General features: G+C 40.9%; 4 protein-coding genes across 5 annotated transcripts; 2 read left to right on the top strand and 2 right to left on the bottom strand.

Moving 5' to 3' along the window:
• The first annotated feature begins 543 nt into the window (after positions 1-543).
• Positions 544-3,188, top strand: LOC126595174 (uncharacterized). The gene is made up of 4 exons (XM_050261563.1): positions 544-1,732; positions 1,819-2,043; positions 2,150-2,241; positions 2,337-3,188. The coding sequence occupies exons 1-4, from the start codon at positions 629-631 to the stop codon at positions 3,046-3,048; spliced, it is 2,133 nt and encodes a 710-aa protein (XP_050117520.1). The 5' UTR covers positions 544-628; the 3' UTR covers positions 3,049-3,188.
• Positions 3,189-4,114: 926 nt separating this feature from the next.
• Positions 4,115-7,470, top strand: LOC126595273 (uncharacterized). The gene is made up of 3 exons (XM_050261625.1): positions 4,115-4,742; positions 6,333-6,585; positions 6,886-7,470. Exons 1-3 carry the CDS (start codon positions 4,410-4,412, stop codon positions 7,272-7,274), a joined length of 975 nt encoding a protein of 324 aa, XP_050117582.1. The 5' UTR covers positions 4,115-4,409; the 3' UTR covers positions 7,275-7,470.
• Positions 7,471-8,104: 634 nt separating this feature from the next.
• Positions 8,105-10,410, bottom strand: LOC126595278 (cyclin-dependent kinase F-1-like). The gene is made up of 2 exons (XM_050261627.1): positions 9,814-10,410; positions 8,105-9,227 (listed from the first exon to the last, which is right to left on the bottom strand). Exons 1-2 carry the CDS (start codon positions 10,297-10,299, stop codon positions 8,319-8,321), a joined length of 1,395 nt encoding a protein of 464 aa, XP_050117584.1. The 5' UTR covers positions 10,300-10,410; the 3' UTR covers positions 8,105-8,318.
• Positions 10,411-12,384: 1,974 nt separating this feature from the next.
• On the bottom strand, positions 12,385-15,170 carry LOC126595332 (rac-like GTP-binding protein ARAC7). 2 transcript variants are annotated; one of them, XM_050261666.1, is made up of 9 exons: positions 15,037-15,170; positions 14,730-14,907; positions 14,490-14,577; positions 14,145-14,254; positions 13,982-14,045; positions 13,809-13,876; positions 13,649-13,714; positions 13,389-13,495; positions 12,385-12,648 (listed from the first exon to the last, which is right to left on the bottom strand). In XM_050261666.1, exons 2-9 carry the CDS (start codon positions 14,826-14,828, stop codon positions 12,618-12,620), a joined length of 633 nt encoding a protein of 210 aa, XP_050117623.1. In that variant the 5' UTR covers positions 14,829-14,907; positions 15,037-15,170; the 3' UTR covers positions 12,385-12,617. The 2 variants fall into 2 exon arrangements, with proteins under 2 accessions (XP_050117623.1, XP_050117620.1); XM_050261663.1 differs by having other exon boundaries at positions 14,730-15,161.
• Between the last annotated feature and the right edge of the window lie 627 nt (positions 15,171-15,797).

Raw genomic sequence — 15,797 nt, 5'->3', positions numbered from 1 at the left:
GTGCACAGTTTTGTTGCAGAATGATAGGACACTGCACTACTTGCTTTTTGGCTTTTGAAATAGAGAGAACCAGCTATCTGTTGTGCATAACTGCATATGGTATTCTTCACCTACATTAACAACTCTATGTGCTTATGAAACATTTGGAGTTCAAGTTTTTGAACTGCTCATGCACAAGTTTTTTCTTACGGTTATCCGAACCATGTAAACGTTACATACAAAAGTAGTCCCTTCGTTTATTGCTGAGTTGCATTGTTAACTTGAAATGTCACGATTACCCTTCTTTTAAAACCTATGTGACATTATGTTACTTGAAGCTAACCTTTTTTTACTTGTCTTTGGGGTGAAAACAATTACCCTTCCTTTAAACGGCCATGGTCTCAGTTCTCAAAGACTCTCAAATTCCCCCTTCTTTTAAACGTAACGGTAACGAAGCACAAGCCCCTGAATTCAAACAGTCAAGGGGAATTTGAATTTGAAATTTAATAACGGCCAAATAATATCCGGGCCCACCTTTTCCTTTGCAAATACCCAGTAGAGAGTACTCCTCCACAGATTCAAACCTCCACCTTCTCTCTCCGTCTCTCTCTCTCTCTCTCTCTCTCTTCTCACTCACACACACACAACAATGGCGTCGCTCACTCCAGGAATCCTCCTGAAGCTTCTCCAGTCAATGAACTCCTCTACCAAAGTCACCGGCGACCACCGCTCCGCCCTCCTCCAAGTCATCGGCATAGTCCCTGCTCTCGCCGGCTCCGACCTCTGGCCCAACCAGGGCTTCTACGTCCAGCTATCCGACTCCCTCAACTCCACTTACGTCTCCCTTTCTGATCGTGACACCGACCTCATCCTCACCAACCGCCTCCAGCTGGGCCAGTTCGCCTACGTCGACCGCTTCGATTTCGACTCCCCAGTCCCCCGCGTCGTCGGAATCCGTCCCATCGCCGGTCGACATCCCTTCCTCGGCACCCCGGAGCCCCTTGTCGCCCGTATCTCGGCCTCGAAACGAGAGTTTGTGATCCAGCCTGTGTCGGATTCCGACCAGTCCACCGATTTCATGGCGATTTACCTGTCCAATAAGAAGCAGGAGCAGGTTGTGAGGAATGACAACAAAGAAGCCAAGGTTGAGAAGGCACGACCATCAAGGCAGCCTCTTGCTCCTCGAGACAATGTCAATTCGGGTGGGAATGTGAATTCGAATTCAAGTACAGATGAGGCTAAGAAGATCCCCGATCGGCCGGCTTCCAGGTTTTCATCTCCGGCCGGTGCAAAGAGGCCCGTGTCAGTCGGAAAGAAGAACCCGGCGTCGGCTGAGAGAGATCCATCCCCCGCAGGAAAAGGAAAGAGATCGGGATCTCCAGCCCCGTCGAAATGCGTTGTTCCGAGCTTAATTGTGGCGAAGGAAGAGAACCGGAAGGTGTCGAAAGAGGCGGCGATTATAGTGCCGTCGAGGTACCGACAGCCATCCCCAATTGGGCAGCGGAGGCAGCCTTCACCAAATTCCCGGAGGGCTTCGCTTTCTCCCGGGAGGCGGTTGTCTGGAGGAGTGAAGGACTCTGCTGCCAAGAAGAAGACGATAAGTATCGTTGCAGGGATTTCGAAGGTTTCAGAAGCCCTCATTGGGTCTGGAAAGAGTAATCGGAAGGGCTGGGATGAGTCGCCGATGGTGGAGGAGAAAGAGAAGCCTTCGGCCAAGATCAAACCAGATTTGCAAGCATTTATAAGGACTCAGGTAGTTTTCCCTTCTGTGTGTATCTCTGGAAGCAAAATTTTGATTTACTTACTACTCTGCATATTCTGAATTCTGTGTCTTTGCAGGCTGCTCTTGCGCGACGATTAAGCGATGCGAAAGGTGGAAGTCCGAATGGCGGTGATGATTCTTCCGGCAATGAGAAAACAAAATCTGGGTCACCGGCAGATTTTGTGGTCCAAGAGAAACCCAGCTGCGCAGCAGCTCCGAGCATCACCGTCCATGAAAAAAAATGGACTGATGGAAGTGTCTCACTTGATGCAGTCTCTTCAGACCTCGCAAGGCTTGGAAAGGTATAATCTTTGGCATTAGATGCAACTTTGTTTTCGATGAAAATTGCGTTATCGAAATAGATTATGATCAATATGGACTAAAGTTCTAAACCGTATCGGATTGCAGGAAGCTTTGCAGAGGAAAGTTCTTGCTTCTGCAGCTGCAGCTGAAGCACTCGAGGAGGCCATTGCCACTGAGTCTCTTGTGAGGAAATTAAGGTAATTTGATCATTCTGTTTTGTAGCCTTAAATTTGTTTAAGGAAATGTTCTGCCACTGTCGTCGAATTTCAATTATCTTTTTTTTCTATCTCAGCATGTTTGCGGAACTCTCTTCCACATCCAAGGTCGGGAACCCTCTACCCGCCATTGACCGCTTCTTTTCGATCTATGATGAAGTTGTTAAATCAACCACACTTGTTGAATCAATTGCTGGTAATCGCAATTCGGATACATCTAACAATGCTCAAATTCCCACTGAGCAATCGAAACCCGTTTCACTTTGGGTTGAAGCTGCTTTAGCTACTGATCTCGGCATTGTCTCTCTCCTTACCACCCAAGACAATGAAACTCCATCAGCTCTGCAGAAAAGTCTGTCAAAACGACAATCCCTCAACACACCTCCCAAATCCCATCTCAAGATTTCCCCTTCCTCTTCACCGCAGTCCAATGCTCGCGTTGGGACGTGGACAAAGGGTCACGGAATGAAAGACACTGTCGAGCTTGCCACTCATCTGCAATCCGAGATGCAAATGTGGTTTCTGCAGTTTGTTGAGAAGGCCCTTGATGCCGGTTTTCGTGTGTTTGGAGAGTGCGCAGCTGATGGTGGCAAACTGCCAATCGACAGTGGCTCCATTGCAGCTGTTCTTTCGCAGTTGAAGCGGGTGAATGAGTGGCTGGATCGAGTCGTCTCGAAAAGGAATGAACTGAATGCGAAGGTTGATCGGCTGAAGAGGAAGATCTACGGCTTTGTTATTCAACATGTTGGGACGACGGTCGACAGCTCCACCCCTCTTGCTTCCTCTTGATTCCATTTCAATTTTAACTTATTTTGGTCAATATGTTATTAGTTTATATGAACTGTGATGCCTTCATATCTTATTTGTACTCCCAATTTGTCACAAATGCTTGATGTGGTAATCATATTTCTATCTTTTAATCGAACAAATTAAGCTTGTAAGATGAACGGGTGAGCTTTATCAACAAAGATATTGTCACTTGAGACTCACGCACACCACATGGCGTAACCAAATTGTACATGTGATGTATCCCCTAAACCCTAGCCCCAAGTCAGTGATAGAGACCTAGGATGGGACGTAATGGTAGTCGGAATGGCGCTCAAGAGGCAAAGTGGGAAAACCAAGGCTAAGAAGAATGCTCGGCCTGCATCATTCTAACATAACGCACCATTTCGGCTGAACATATGTCACGTCATCGCCGAATGTCTGGTTGATAGGTGAAAAGGTGTCAGTATGCTAGTCTACATAGGTGGCGCATTAAATGCCAAATAAGGAAGATCCATGGTTGAGGGGTTCATTGAGTGCTATATAAAGGGGTGAGAACCTCCTATATTGAGGTCAGACAACCAAAGAGAGAAAGAGTTCATATATTAGCCAAGCATTATTTCAGTCTTGCAATCAATAGAATCCAAGCAATACAGTAGATATAGTTAACTTTGAGTGCTAACAGAGGTCATATAGTATTGAGTTTACTATTTTTATTTTCTTGTAAATTAAATTAATTTGGAACATCGTTCTATAAAAATAATATTAATTTTTTTGAGCAATAAATTTCGAAAATAAATTTTATTTGTGTTTGTAATTGGTTATCCACAAAATAAAAATCGATACATCGGTTACACTGAGGAAAGCGCGTCCAAATCATATGCATGGAGGCCACATGCCTCTCTTATCCTGACCACTCCCTCAACACACACGAAAAAGACCCACCTCTTACAAAAATCCAAGCCCACCAGGCCCCACAAACAAACCCATCCTGACCGCACAACAAATTCTTAATCACTAACGCATCCGACGGCTAGGATTCACTCACACCCAAGTACTAGATTTGTATATAAAAAGCCCATCACAGATTCGTACGCCGTCTGCCCGTTCGGGTTGAAAATCCTGAGACTTTCACTCATCAGCCGAGCTCACCAAAACGCGTCGTTTCGAGCTCGTCCCTCTCTCGGATCCTCACCAACCTCAAAACTCCAATCTCCGAATCGAAAATCCCTGTCAAAACCCTAATACTTTTCCCTCCATCATTTCCGATTGTGCCCCTCGCACCCCGCCTGAGCTCCGTGACCAGAACCGTAACTTCACCGAAAATTCGCCGTTTGGCGACGCGGATAATTCTGCCGTCTGGACTTTGCGGCGGGTGGTGAGAAATGGCGGGCAGGAAGGACGAGTCGGTGGTCCTGAACAGAACCAATGTTTTCGCGGCGCTCGGGAGCTTGAAGAAGAAGAAGAAGGGCGATAAGAGCTCGTCGAAGAGCTCGAAAGGGGGCGACGCAGCTCAGAACTCCGGGGAGGCGGAGAAGGAGGTGTTTTGGGCGCCGGCGCCCCTTATCGCGAAGTCGTGGGCCGATGTGGATGACGAGGACGATGATGACTACTATGCAACTACAGCTCCGCCGGAAATGGGTTGGGCCGGCGAGGATTCGAAGGCGGTGAAGGAGAGCGAGCTCGAAGCCGAGCATGCGGAGACCGTCGGTGAATTGGTATATTTTATGAGCTTTTTTGTTTTTGTTTTTTTGTTTTTTGTGATCTTGTTTTCGGATAGTGCTAAATTGGGAAAGCTTGTATTGTATATGTGTGTGCAGAAATGTGTTTTTGGATATGATCGGTTTTTACTCATGATGTAGTAAACTGTAGAAGGAGGTATTTTTTTTTTTGTTTGTGTGTATTAATTGATGAGGGGATAGGTGAATATGAACGCTGTGGTTTTGCTTGTGATATCACCGATTTTCGTTGAAGCAATAGGATTTGGTAGTTTTTTATTCTACTTTTGGAATGAATGAGGTGATGTTTAGTGAAAGGTTTTAGATGATAAGATTTGGTAGGAGTTACGGAATTTATTGAATGTTCATATCTGTGGATTTTGTGGAATCCTTGTCTAATTTGGATCGTCCTGTCAATCATTTATTTTAACGGTAGTAGATGCAGATGTTTTAACGGTAGTAGTTACTGCTTTCTCTGTAATGGACTGAAATCTGCTATGTTTTTCCTACAAGTGTTAAGGCACCGCATCTTTTATAGAGGGTGCAAATCCTTTAAGGTCGTGTTAAGTCACCGCACGTTAGAAAATGAGATCTTTTGAATCCCAATCGTCACTGCAATCTATGTAACGGTTAAAATCTACTCTGCTTTGCCCACGCGTGTTAAGTCACCGCATCTTTGATGCTATGAAATGGTTTATTTTTTGGCTTTTGCGGAGACAATTGATTGTCTTTTCGCCATCTTGACTTGTGGGAATTGAGTTTATTGTTCCGTTAGGAAGTAGCTATATCTCATCTGTTGGTATCCATGGTTATCCATGATCTGTGTTCTTTCAGCATGCATAGATTGTCATATTATACTAGATGTGGCTGACCAATTGATAGTTTTCTTCCTGTTGTTGTCACGAGATAAAAACCACATCCACACGTGGACATGCGTCTCATTGGAATGATTCTCGTTTAGGGGATCCTAAATTTGTTCTTTTGTTGGTTTCATTATGGTATTTTTTGGTGCATACATTAGAGAATGAATTGATGTTCCATTATCAAAACATATTTATGAGACTAAGTGATTCCTTGTAAGTAGCTTAGGCAGTTTCATTGTGGAACCCCAGTGTATATCCCAGATTTCTAAAGAAAGCTTGGTCTTGATTGCTGATTGATTTTGTGGTGGACGGAGCCAATCAGGTGACTATGATTCAAAAGGCCCTGATTTGTTTGTGTTTGGTGGATTTTGGGCAACCACTCTTTGAAACAATGAACTATAATATCATTTCATGCTTATGATGCATCCTTACTATCAAATGTATAAACCTTAGGTGTAAAGTAGATCGGTATTTGAAAAGCATAATGCCAAAACTTTTGTTGATAATTGGAAAACATTGCTTTTATGGCTGAAAAACATCCAAACGAGTTTTGTGCGTGCGTGTTTAAGGGTACTGATGCTTCTCTATTTAGCTGTAACAATTATTGTCTTATTTGAAAGTCAACTTCATACAACGGAGATGTCATTTTTTTCAACCTCGAAAATCATTTGAGTACTATTCCTCTGGTTATATTGTGGAATTCTTATATATATGTACCGATTTCCAGGAAAGTGAAAGTGAGGAGGAAGGTCTTGATGAAGTTGATGACGTTGACGAGGAACATGAAAATGAACTTGAAGCCTCGGTCGAAACTGAGCCAGTTAAGAAGCTCCCTGAACCCTCTCCAGCCCCTAAGGAGACAGAAAGGCAGCTTTCTAAGAAGGAACTGAAGAAGAAGGGGCTTGAAGAACTTGAAGCAGTTCTTGCTGAGCTAGGATACCCTACCAAGACCGAGACCAGTGGCCAAGATGACTCCAATGGTATGTAGCTTTATATGGATAAGTTTCTGCGTGCCATTTATTTGTAGCATTAATGCTTGTATCTATCGTTTGAGTTTTTACATTAGTACTGATGCAAACTGAGTTTCTGTTTCCAGAACCTTAAATACTATGCTAAACATGCTCAAGTTTTCACGGAGTGAAAAAAAACCTTCATTCCTCCTTAGGGACGCATTGAGAATATTCAGTTGATTGTATCTCACTGCGTTTGACATCTTCCAAATCAATTAGTTTTTTGTATTTTTTACACGAGCTGCATTTTGACCATACCTTTGCATGCAGGTATTGCCCAAGAGAAGAAAGCAGAGAATCTAAATGGCGATGTGGACAAGAAGGAGAATGTCACTGGGGAGAGCAAAGGTGCAAAAAAGAAGAAAAAGAAGGACAAGTCAGCGAAGGAGCCGAAAGAACCCCAGGACCAGCCTGATGGCACAAATGGTGGAAGTGCAGCAACGGATGAAAATGCTGGGACAGAGAAGGGAGAAGATGCATCTACTGGTGATGTTAAAGAGCGGCTGAAGAAAGTGGCGTCCATGAAGAAGAAGAAATCAAGCAAAGAGATGGATGTGGCCGCCCGAGCTGCTTCGAGTGAAGCTGCTGCCAGGAATGCTAGGCTAGCTGCAGCGAAGAAGAAAGAGAAGAATCACTACAACCAGCAGCCGGTGCGGTAAGCCGGCTATAGATCTTTAGTTTTGTTCCATTGTTTTGTTTCTCCCATATGAACTTGTACTTTTGTTTATTTGTTGAAGGGAACAATAAACCTTTTGGGAAAACAGTTTTGCGAACTTCACTGTCGAGAAGATAGTTCTTTTACTTAAAAGGAAGAAAGGAAAAGTATGGTTATATTTTGGAAACTTTAACGAAAAACTTCTGGTACTGTTCACTTTAACGAAAAATTACATTTTTACACTAAAAGGTCAATCCTTGAACTATTCATTTTACCTTTTATTTTGTCCTTATCGTTAAAACTCAAAGTTTTCAAGTCATTTTCATTAGTTTTGCTTTATATTTTCTTACCGTTTTCCCATTCATGCTGAATTTAAGAAACTTCGTATCGTCCGACTTTTGTTTTTTACTAGGCACTGTCTTCCTTTTCCAGTGCAACTTCTGTGGGCATGTCCTAGTTCATAAGACCATTGGCACGTTTACTTGGAATGGGGAAAGTCATAAATCGAGGAACGGAACGGAACAAGGGAGTAAAATACAGGGCAAGTCGGGAATCGAAATGATTTCAACCTGTAAATGCTTGGGAATGAAGAATCATAATGATTTCAATTTCTATTCTCGCCAAGTAAACGTGTAATATGTGGGTATGCCAGGGCAGACCGGGTTGTGTGCCAGTCCGGCTTGTCCTCTTGAGGTTTCACCTAAAATCAATTGGCGACAAGAGGAGTGACCCAACTTCTCGATATGGAACAATTCTTCACATTCTACAAGTCACCTTGGGCTTGGGGGTTAAGAGGAAGGGATTCACAGAATAAAACCTCAAACAAGTGAAAAATTGAGTAAAATTGTGGATATATTTCATAATATCTGAGCCTTTGGTTTAAATACAAAGGCCAGAAACAGTAATCCACAACAAATCCCTGGTTCCTTTTACAACCACACTCCAACATGCCTGAAATCGGTAGATTTAGATTACCTTAAAAATGCGTTCCCCGAAAGCTTTACGCAATAAATAACGTAGCAAACGATGGCATCACAATCCTTCGAACTCAAAAAGACTGAATGTGAGAACCAGTTGAGGTAGTATTTACAGGGCGAAAGTCGTCAAAATCAGAGTCGGAACCCATATCTTCATAATCGGGCCAGTCACCAGGAGAGGCGGAACCCATATCTTTGGTCTCAGGGACGCGCAGCTCGGATAGAGGAACTGGAAGAGGCTCTTCACTGAAATACTTGTCCTGCAGGAGCTCCATAGCCGTAGCTCTCTTAGCTGGGTCGTAACAAATAAGTTTCTTCACCAGAGAGACTTCGGCAGGGGAACAGTTGGTCAGGCAGGCCTCTATGCCGACTGGATTTTCTACTTTATTGAACGATATTATCCTGTAATCAGGCAGTTTAAGACACCCCGGCCACGCCTCCTCAGTTAAGTTGCCCAGAACACTGATGATTCTGCTGAGCTGGTCGATATCAGCAGTTCCAGGAAAAAGTGGCTCTAGCGTCAAAAGCTCGGCAAAAATGCAGCCCAACGACCATAGATCTATCTCTAAACCATAGTCTATGGATCCGTAGAGTAGTTCCGGCGCTCTGAACCATCGAGTCCCAACACAGGATGTCAGAGCTCCATTTCTGTCATTTCCGCCCTCTGCCTCATAAGAATACGAACCCCTGAAAAGATCATCGTCTACGTCGCTCGCTGTACATGTTGCTATACAAGATGTATCTCCATCAGGAACGTTTGTATCTTTATCCAAACCTTTTGCCTTGACCTCATCTAACACTCGAAAATATTCCTCTTTGCTCATAGTTCCCTGTTCTTGAGCTCTGTACCCTTCTTCCCATGACTCATCTTTTTCGGGAATCGCTTCAGGTGGCTGAAAGGCACTCTGACTGGGAGCGCTTCGTTCATACAGGTGTGGGTTTTCATCAGGAACATATCCCGCCTCCAAGAGTATCCTAGCCTAAACATCAAAACACGACACATAACACAAACAATTCAATGTTGTTGACATGTAAAATTAAACAGGGTACGAATCAAAACCAAATACGGAAAAGTAGTAGCATAAAGCCGGAAATATAAATCTTGACTACAAATAAAAGATGCTAATCTTCTGCAGCCACTGGCTTGTTGAACAAATTATTCCAAACCCTTCTAAACTACAAAGGACAATGTGATAAGCTTCCTTAAACTTTACGTTCAACAAATGCTGGAACACGAAAATTTCGATCCAATGATATATCAAAACGAATTAATCTGTGCTTTCATTTCATCCGATCAAATAATCTCATAATTCAAAGTCGGTCAAAATCTATGAAAATTTTGATTGAAATCCCTCCGCCGCTGTAAAATTTCATGTAAAAGTTCCAATCTTTCAACCAAAATCGATAAATTTAATAAATATACATTATAAACTGACAATCCAAAGCAGCTCCCACCAAATTTAATCCGCTACATGTATAAATTTATAATTTTTAAACCAAAATTTCCCATTTTTCTGCTGATGTAAACAAAATTCAACAAAAAAACCCACAAAAATTCGAAATTACCTGACCAAAATCCGCCAGCTTGAGAACTCCATCGTCCCCAATCAACAAATTACAGGGCTTCAAATCGCGGTGGACCACCATATTCCGATGACACGAGTCAACCCCCGATAGGATTTGCAGCATCCACCGCTTGACCTCGCCGCTCCCAATCCCACCCTCCTGTTTCTTGGCGCTTTTGATCACAGTGGCGAGGTCAGTGGTCAGGAATTCGAGGACAAGCACGGCGTCCTCGTCCTCGCGCCAAAAGTATTCGTACAAAACGATGACGTTGGGGCAGCTGTGGAGGGCCTGGAGGGCCTCAATTTCTCGGAACGCCGACTGGTAGTCGTGGACCTCCTTGAGCGCGACGGTGAGGTTGTCGGAGAGGCGGATGGCTCTGTAGACATCGGAGTAGGCTCCGGATCCGACCCGCTCCAGGATCTTGTACTTTGCGATGATTTCGGGTCGGCTGTGGATGCTCCAGCTCTTCGCTGGTGGAGAGTCCATATTAATCGGGCGAGCGAGAAGCAGAGAGAGACAGGGACGGAGGAGAGGGAGAAGAAGATGAAGAGATGCGCGAGCAAACACGTGCGAAGTTTTTTTTCCTTCTTTTCCTGAAACGGGAGGTCCGCACGTGACAAAGAAGAATATTTTTTTTTATTACAACCGATATTATTATACGTGTATTGCTAAGAAGACTAATTTATAAATTAAACTTAAAAACTAAATGGTCACTCAGTACTACGGTTTGGTGGTATTTCTCTTATGTAATAATCTAATCATCAACTTACATTACATGTCATTTAGTTTACAAAATTTAGTCCAATACAAATTTAGTCTCTAGCATTAATCTTAGAGAATTGTTATTAGCACTCCAAAAATCTCATTCTACACTCCAAACTTTCTATATTTGGAAAGAAAAATACACTTGTGAAGAGTGTATAATGAGATTTTTGGAATGCCAATAACACTTTCCTAATCTTATTACACTAAGTAGTGAGAGCTTAAATCCGGAACACAATGAGTTAAAAATGAAGAGGTAACGGTCGGTTTTCTCCCATAACATGTAGGAGCTGCCAATTTCTTCTGGATTTTAATTTTAGCCGATTAGCCTTTTGAACTTTTATAATTGGCCAATTTCCTCCATGAACTTTGATTCCCCCTAAATCCTTTAAGATCATCTCCAAAGAAAATGTCAAATTATAAGAGTCAAATTACAATGGATGACTGATGTGGCAATCTGAAGTCTTATGTCAAATTTTGTACTTCTCAAACCGAATTGTCAAATATTATTTTATTATTTAAATAGAGCGTTAAATTATTGTAATTATTAAAAAAATATTGAAACAAAATTTTTATTTGTTGAAATGTTAGTGGAATAAGGGACCCACTATTAAAATGAATTAAAAAGACATCAAATCACTAACCCTTCAAATCCAGTCAGCAAATAACATTTCGGTTGGAGAAACTTTTGATGTCAAATATGTACAGTGGCATTCCACCTAGGATTTTGACATCTTCTTTGGAGATGCTCTAATACAAACAAAAAGTGTCCGGAGTGAACCAGCGGAAGATAAGAAGGAAAAAAAACACTTTTTTTGTCCACATTAGAGACAAAATTCTCTTTTTGCAATTATAAAATTCAAGCTCAAGAAGGAAATTGACCAATTGCAAAAGTTCACGAGGTAATGGGTTAAAATTAAAGTTCAATGATGAAATTGGCTAATTATAAAACTTCAGAAGAATAATTAGCTAAATTTAATGATTTGACATCAGAGCACTAAGCCTTCAAATCCAGTCAGCAAATAACATTTGGGTTGGAGAGATTTTTTATGTCAAATATGTACAGTGGCATTCCACCTAGGATTTTGACATCTCCTTTGGAGATGCTCTAATACAAACAAAAAGTGTACGGAGTGAACTAGCGGAAGATAAGAAGGAAAAAAAACAATTTTTTGTCCATATTAGAGACAAAATTATATTTTTGCAATTATAAAATTAAAGCTCAAGAAAAAAATTGACCAATTGCAAAAGTTCAAAAGGTAATGGGTTAAAATTAAAGCTCAATGAGGAAATTGGCTAATTATGAAAGTTCAGAAGGGGTAATTGGCTAAAATTAAAGTTTACGAGAAAATTAGTAGCTCCTTACAAATTCATGGGAAAAACTAAATCAACCGTCAACAACCACATCATGTAATTTACAAAATGTAATTTTAAAATGCAGCCTCTCTAGCATTACCCTTTTGTAAAACTTCCCAAGACCAAAAAGGCATCCTTGGTCCTAGTGTCTCTCATTGCAGGTGAAGCTGTGACTGGAAAGCTAAAATCATGTGGGTGGATAGCAGATTTGTGCAGGTGCATTGTTTCCACAAAACCATCACAGAGGACCACTGCATTTAATTTCTCTACCTGACAGCCATTTACTCATCCATCTAATTCTTTCTGTCCTCATTCATTAGGGTCTTTCAGGACGAAAATTCTAGAGTGCGTCGATGTATGCATACATACATTGCTGAATTAAACGGCTAGATGTGTGCTAATCAGTGAAATTTAGCGGGTAAATCAGAGCCACTTAAACAGAAGAACAAAATATTTTCTTGGTAGCAATACCGGAGAGAATGAACAATTCCCTCCATTTCCCACTCCTTTCAGTTGGCGAAATCAAAACAAACATGTTTCGGTTTAATTTAACGATACTTGAACATACAATACACACATAAGAATATATGGCCTGTAAGGATTAAGCCAGGAAACCCGCAAGAGCAACTGCTAAAAAACAACGTTATGTTCCAAACCGCAGGCGGTTAGCATTCTTTGGCTTCGTCCTAGACATCACAGCCTCCACACACAATGCTTCTGCAATCAGGAAGAGCAATATGTTTTGTTAGTACACCAAATGTCAGTAAATTGCGTTTAAAGTTCAAGAAAACGATTACCATAAGACCGATCATAAACTCTTCCCTCGGGTCACCCCATCAATGGAGAGGACAACGATTTAGTAGTCATTCTCAAGTCTCAACACCATTTCACATCTTCTATGCCTAGTCACTTTCGATGTTCCAGGTTAACGATTATAAGGATGAGCGCTATGCAACAACAATGTACATCCTAAATTTGTCAACTAATGCAGAACCTGTCAACAGAGACAGCTCAATCATAAAGTTTTCGCTTTCGTTTCAAAATTTTAATCGAGGAATTACTTGGCTATATCTGGATATGACAGCATAGTTACGTTCATCCCTAATTAGTTCGCCATATGACCTCCTTGGACCACAGCTAGCAAACATTGAATGAATCGAAGGACACATATTCTAACCATTTTGTCCTGTTGGTGTTTGGTTTCTTTTCTCGTTTTCACTTCGCTGATGACATGTTTATCTAGTGATACATATCGATCTGTAAGCAGAGGGCGGAGTTCAAGATCCTCGACTCAAGTAAGATTTTGTGATTTGCAAAAACGAATAAGATTTTGTGATTTGGTTTATGAAACTATTGTCATTGTGTGAACGGCTAAACCTCATCGTGTTATTATTCCTTGAGTTGAACATAAACTATTGGGGTAACATAAAACACCACAGAATGAAAGCAGTACTTACGCAATTAAGCAAGCAGATCTCCGGTGCCTTTTCTTCTGAGCCACATCCTTCCTTCTCGGAGGTTGAAGAACAACCTTAATGGCAGTATCGAAAACAGCTTTGACATTCTAATCAAATTCAAGCAGGGTTTATCAATAAGCATTCTTTTTCAAGCAAGAACATATACTAATTTATCACGCTCGGTAAAATAATTGTGTCACTGACAACATTAGGCATGAAATATCCCTGGAATTTTAATTATATTCTTCTAAGTTGTCTACCTGCTGAGTCTTCGAGCTGCACTCGATATAAGCTGCAGCACCTACTTGCTTTCTCAGCTCCTCTCCCTGCATACTAAGCATAATTAGACACTTCCACATGAACACAAATGCTTTATCGAAACAACAATCTTGAAGAACCGAAACAAACGGAAACAATTACCTGAGCAGAAGTTATGATGTTGGATGATCCCATATGATCAGCTAGGTACCCCATGTCCTCACGAAGATCTTAAACACAGAGAAATATATAAGCAAAAATGCTGATAAATTATACTCCTAAAAGACGCCCTAACAAACTATCGAAGAAACAAAATCGCCACGTTGTTGGCTTACCTAGCTTTGTCCCAACAAGAACAATCGGAACATTGGGAGCAAACCTACGAAGTTCCGGCATCCACTGCGAAAATATACCAGAATGTATGTATCTTAGTCAGTAAAACATCAAATCCAAGCATCTATGTCAGCACAAATGAATAATCAGCCATGGAATCAGTACCTTCTTAAGAACATTCTCATAGCTTGCCCTACTAATTAAGGAGAAAGCTAACACAAATATGTCTGCACCTCTATAACTCAGTGGCCTCAACCTGCTGTAATCCTCCTGGCCTTTAAAAATCAAAATACAATAAAGGGTAATCTGTAAAAACTCAAAAAAAAAAAAACCAAAAATCCAATATCCAAACTCTGAATCCCAGAAATCAGCAACACTAAAAGTGTAAAAGGAGGGCAACCCCAAGCCAACAAGGCTCCCCGCTTTAAGAAGGTGACGGAACCCACTTTGTGAGGGTGGGGAAACGTCTATCGTATGCAAAATTTAGTGCAAGGAAAACACAAAATTTACCTGCAGTGTCCCATAGCCCCAGGTTCACTATGTTCCCATCAACAGCAACATTTGCACTAAAATTGTCAAAAACTGTTGGTACATAATCCTGCCACAAAAATATAAAGGATGTAATTTTTATTTTCTGTTTAGTTTTTAGCTTGATCTATGACAGAAATCCCACGAAATATTCAAAAAATTAAAAAAACAAAGGAAACAAAGAGCATTTTTTAGGTGGATATTTAAGGTTGCAAGACTCACAGTGGGAAACTTGTTGCTGGTGTAACAAATGAGCATACAGGTCTTCCCAACAGCTCCATCACCAACAGTGACACATTTAATGAACTTAGAAACACTCATTCTCTCAACCCCAAAACTTGAAATTAACACCAGCTAGCTTGTAGGTAATTAAGCACTTGAGCCAAAAGCACTTCTAGTTCTAGGACATACACATGTAAATGTGAAATGAGCTTTTAAAAGTTGAGCTTAAACAAAAAGCTGAACAGAAGAAGCGGTGGAAGAACAAGAAGCAGAAGTAGTAGAACGAGAGCTCAGAACATTGTCTGACCTTTTGTTGAGGTGTGAGATGATATAGAAGCCAAGTCCTTCTTCTAATTTCAAGAAGAAAGATTTAAAATTTAAGAGAGAGAAAGTTAGGGGAGAGAGAGAGAGAGAGAGAGAGATGTGTTGCCTGTGGTCAAACGACTCAAACGGTCTATAGCTCTACTTTTTGAGTCCCTCTAAGGACAATTTTCAAATCCAACAGAAATATTTTTTGAATTTACTGAATAAGGGGCCCCTCCATTTTCTTTGCTGGTTTCCAACTTGCAGTCACATTCATGGCAGGAAATGAACTTCCAATGGTAAACCTGTAAAAATGCAAACTTTGTTACAGTTTCATCATCTGCATTTCTGTGCTTTTAGATACTGGAAAGTAATTTGGATTTTCAAAAGATTGAAAAAAGGCATAATTTTGTTTTAAAATTGTTTTCTATTGTCTTTTAATACAACTTTAGTGGTTAAAGTATTTTTATTCATCAAATTGCCCAAAGCTTAAGTTTCATTGATGTCTCAAAAAGAACAATAAAACGGCTATATCGTATTTAAACTTATTTCGAGTACTAATAATAATTTTCGAACAAAACTGTATTTCAGATTACAACAAACAATAAAATGGCTTGCATTACTATAGCTAAACTTTTTTTTGGGTTTAATTTTTTTGGGTGTTTCCCAAAATTTTCCCTTGTTTATTGACATTTTTTAGTAAGTGTATAAAAAACCAAAGTATTTTTTGAAATTATTCTATGAGAGAAGATTTGGCACAAAATC

This window comes from Malus sylvestris, chromosome 2 (genome assembly GCF_916048215.2).
Source record: "Malus sylvestris chromosome 2, drMalSylv7.2, whole genome shotgun sequence".
Lineage (NCBI taxonomy): Eukaryota > Viridiplantae > Streptophyta > Magnoliopsida > Rosales > Rosaceae > Malus > Malus sylvestris.
The sequence above is the reverse complement of the archived record's forward strand: the minus strand, read 5'-3'. Positions and strand labels throughout refer to the sequence as shown.

Coding starts and splice junctions, on each gene's coding strand:
- LOC126595278 (XM_050261627.1), bottom strand. CDS start 10,299: ATGGACTCTCCACCAGCGAAGAGCTGGAGCATCCACAGCCGACCCGAA. Junction 9,228..9,813: donor AGCTGGCGGATTTTGGTCAG/GTAATTTCGAAT, acceptor TTTGATGTTTAG/GCTAGGATACTCTTGGAGGC.
- LOC126595174 (XM_050261563.1), top strand. CDS start 629: ATGGCGTCGCTCACTCCAGGAATCCTCCTGAAGCTTCTCCAGTCAATG. Junction 1,733..1,818: donor AAGCATTTATAAGGACTCAG/GTAGTTTTCCCT, acceptor GTGTCTTTGCAG/GCTGCTCTTGCGCGACGATT. Junction 2,242..2,336: donor TCTCTTGTGAGGAAATTAAG/GTAATTTGATCA, acceptor TTTCTATCTCAG/CATGTTTGCGGAACTCTCTT.
- LOC126595273 (XM_050261625.1), top strand. CDS start 4,410: ATGGCGGGCAGGAAGGACGAGTCGGTGGTCCTGAACAGAACCAATGTT. Junction 4,743..6,332: donor CGGAGACCGTCGGTGAATTG/GTATATTTTATG, acceptor ACCGATTTCCAG/GAAAGTGAAAGTGAGGAGGA. Junction 6,586..6,885: donor TGGCCAAGATGACTCCAATG/GTATGTAGCTTT, acceptor CTTTGCATGCAG/GTATTGCCCAAGAGAAGAAA.
- LOC126595332 (XM_050261666.1), bottom strand. CDS start 14,828: ATGAGTGTTTCTAAGTTCATTAAATGTGTCACTGTTGGTGATGGAGCT. Junction 13,496..13,648: donor GCAGCTCGAAGACTCAGCAG/GTAGACAACTTA, acceptor GAATTTGATTAG/AATGTCAAAGCTGTTTTCGA. Junction 12,649..13,388: donor AGATCTGCTTGCTTAATTGC/GTAAGTACTGCT, acceptor TCCTGATTGCAG/AAGCATTGTGTGTGGAGGCT.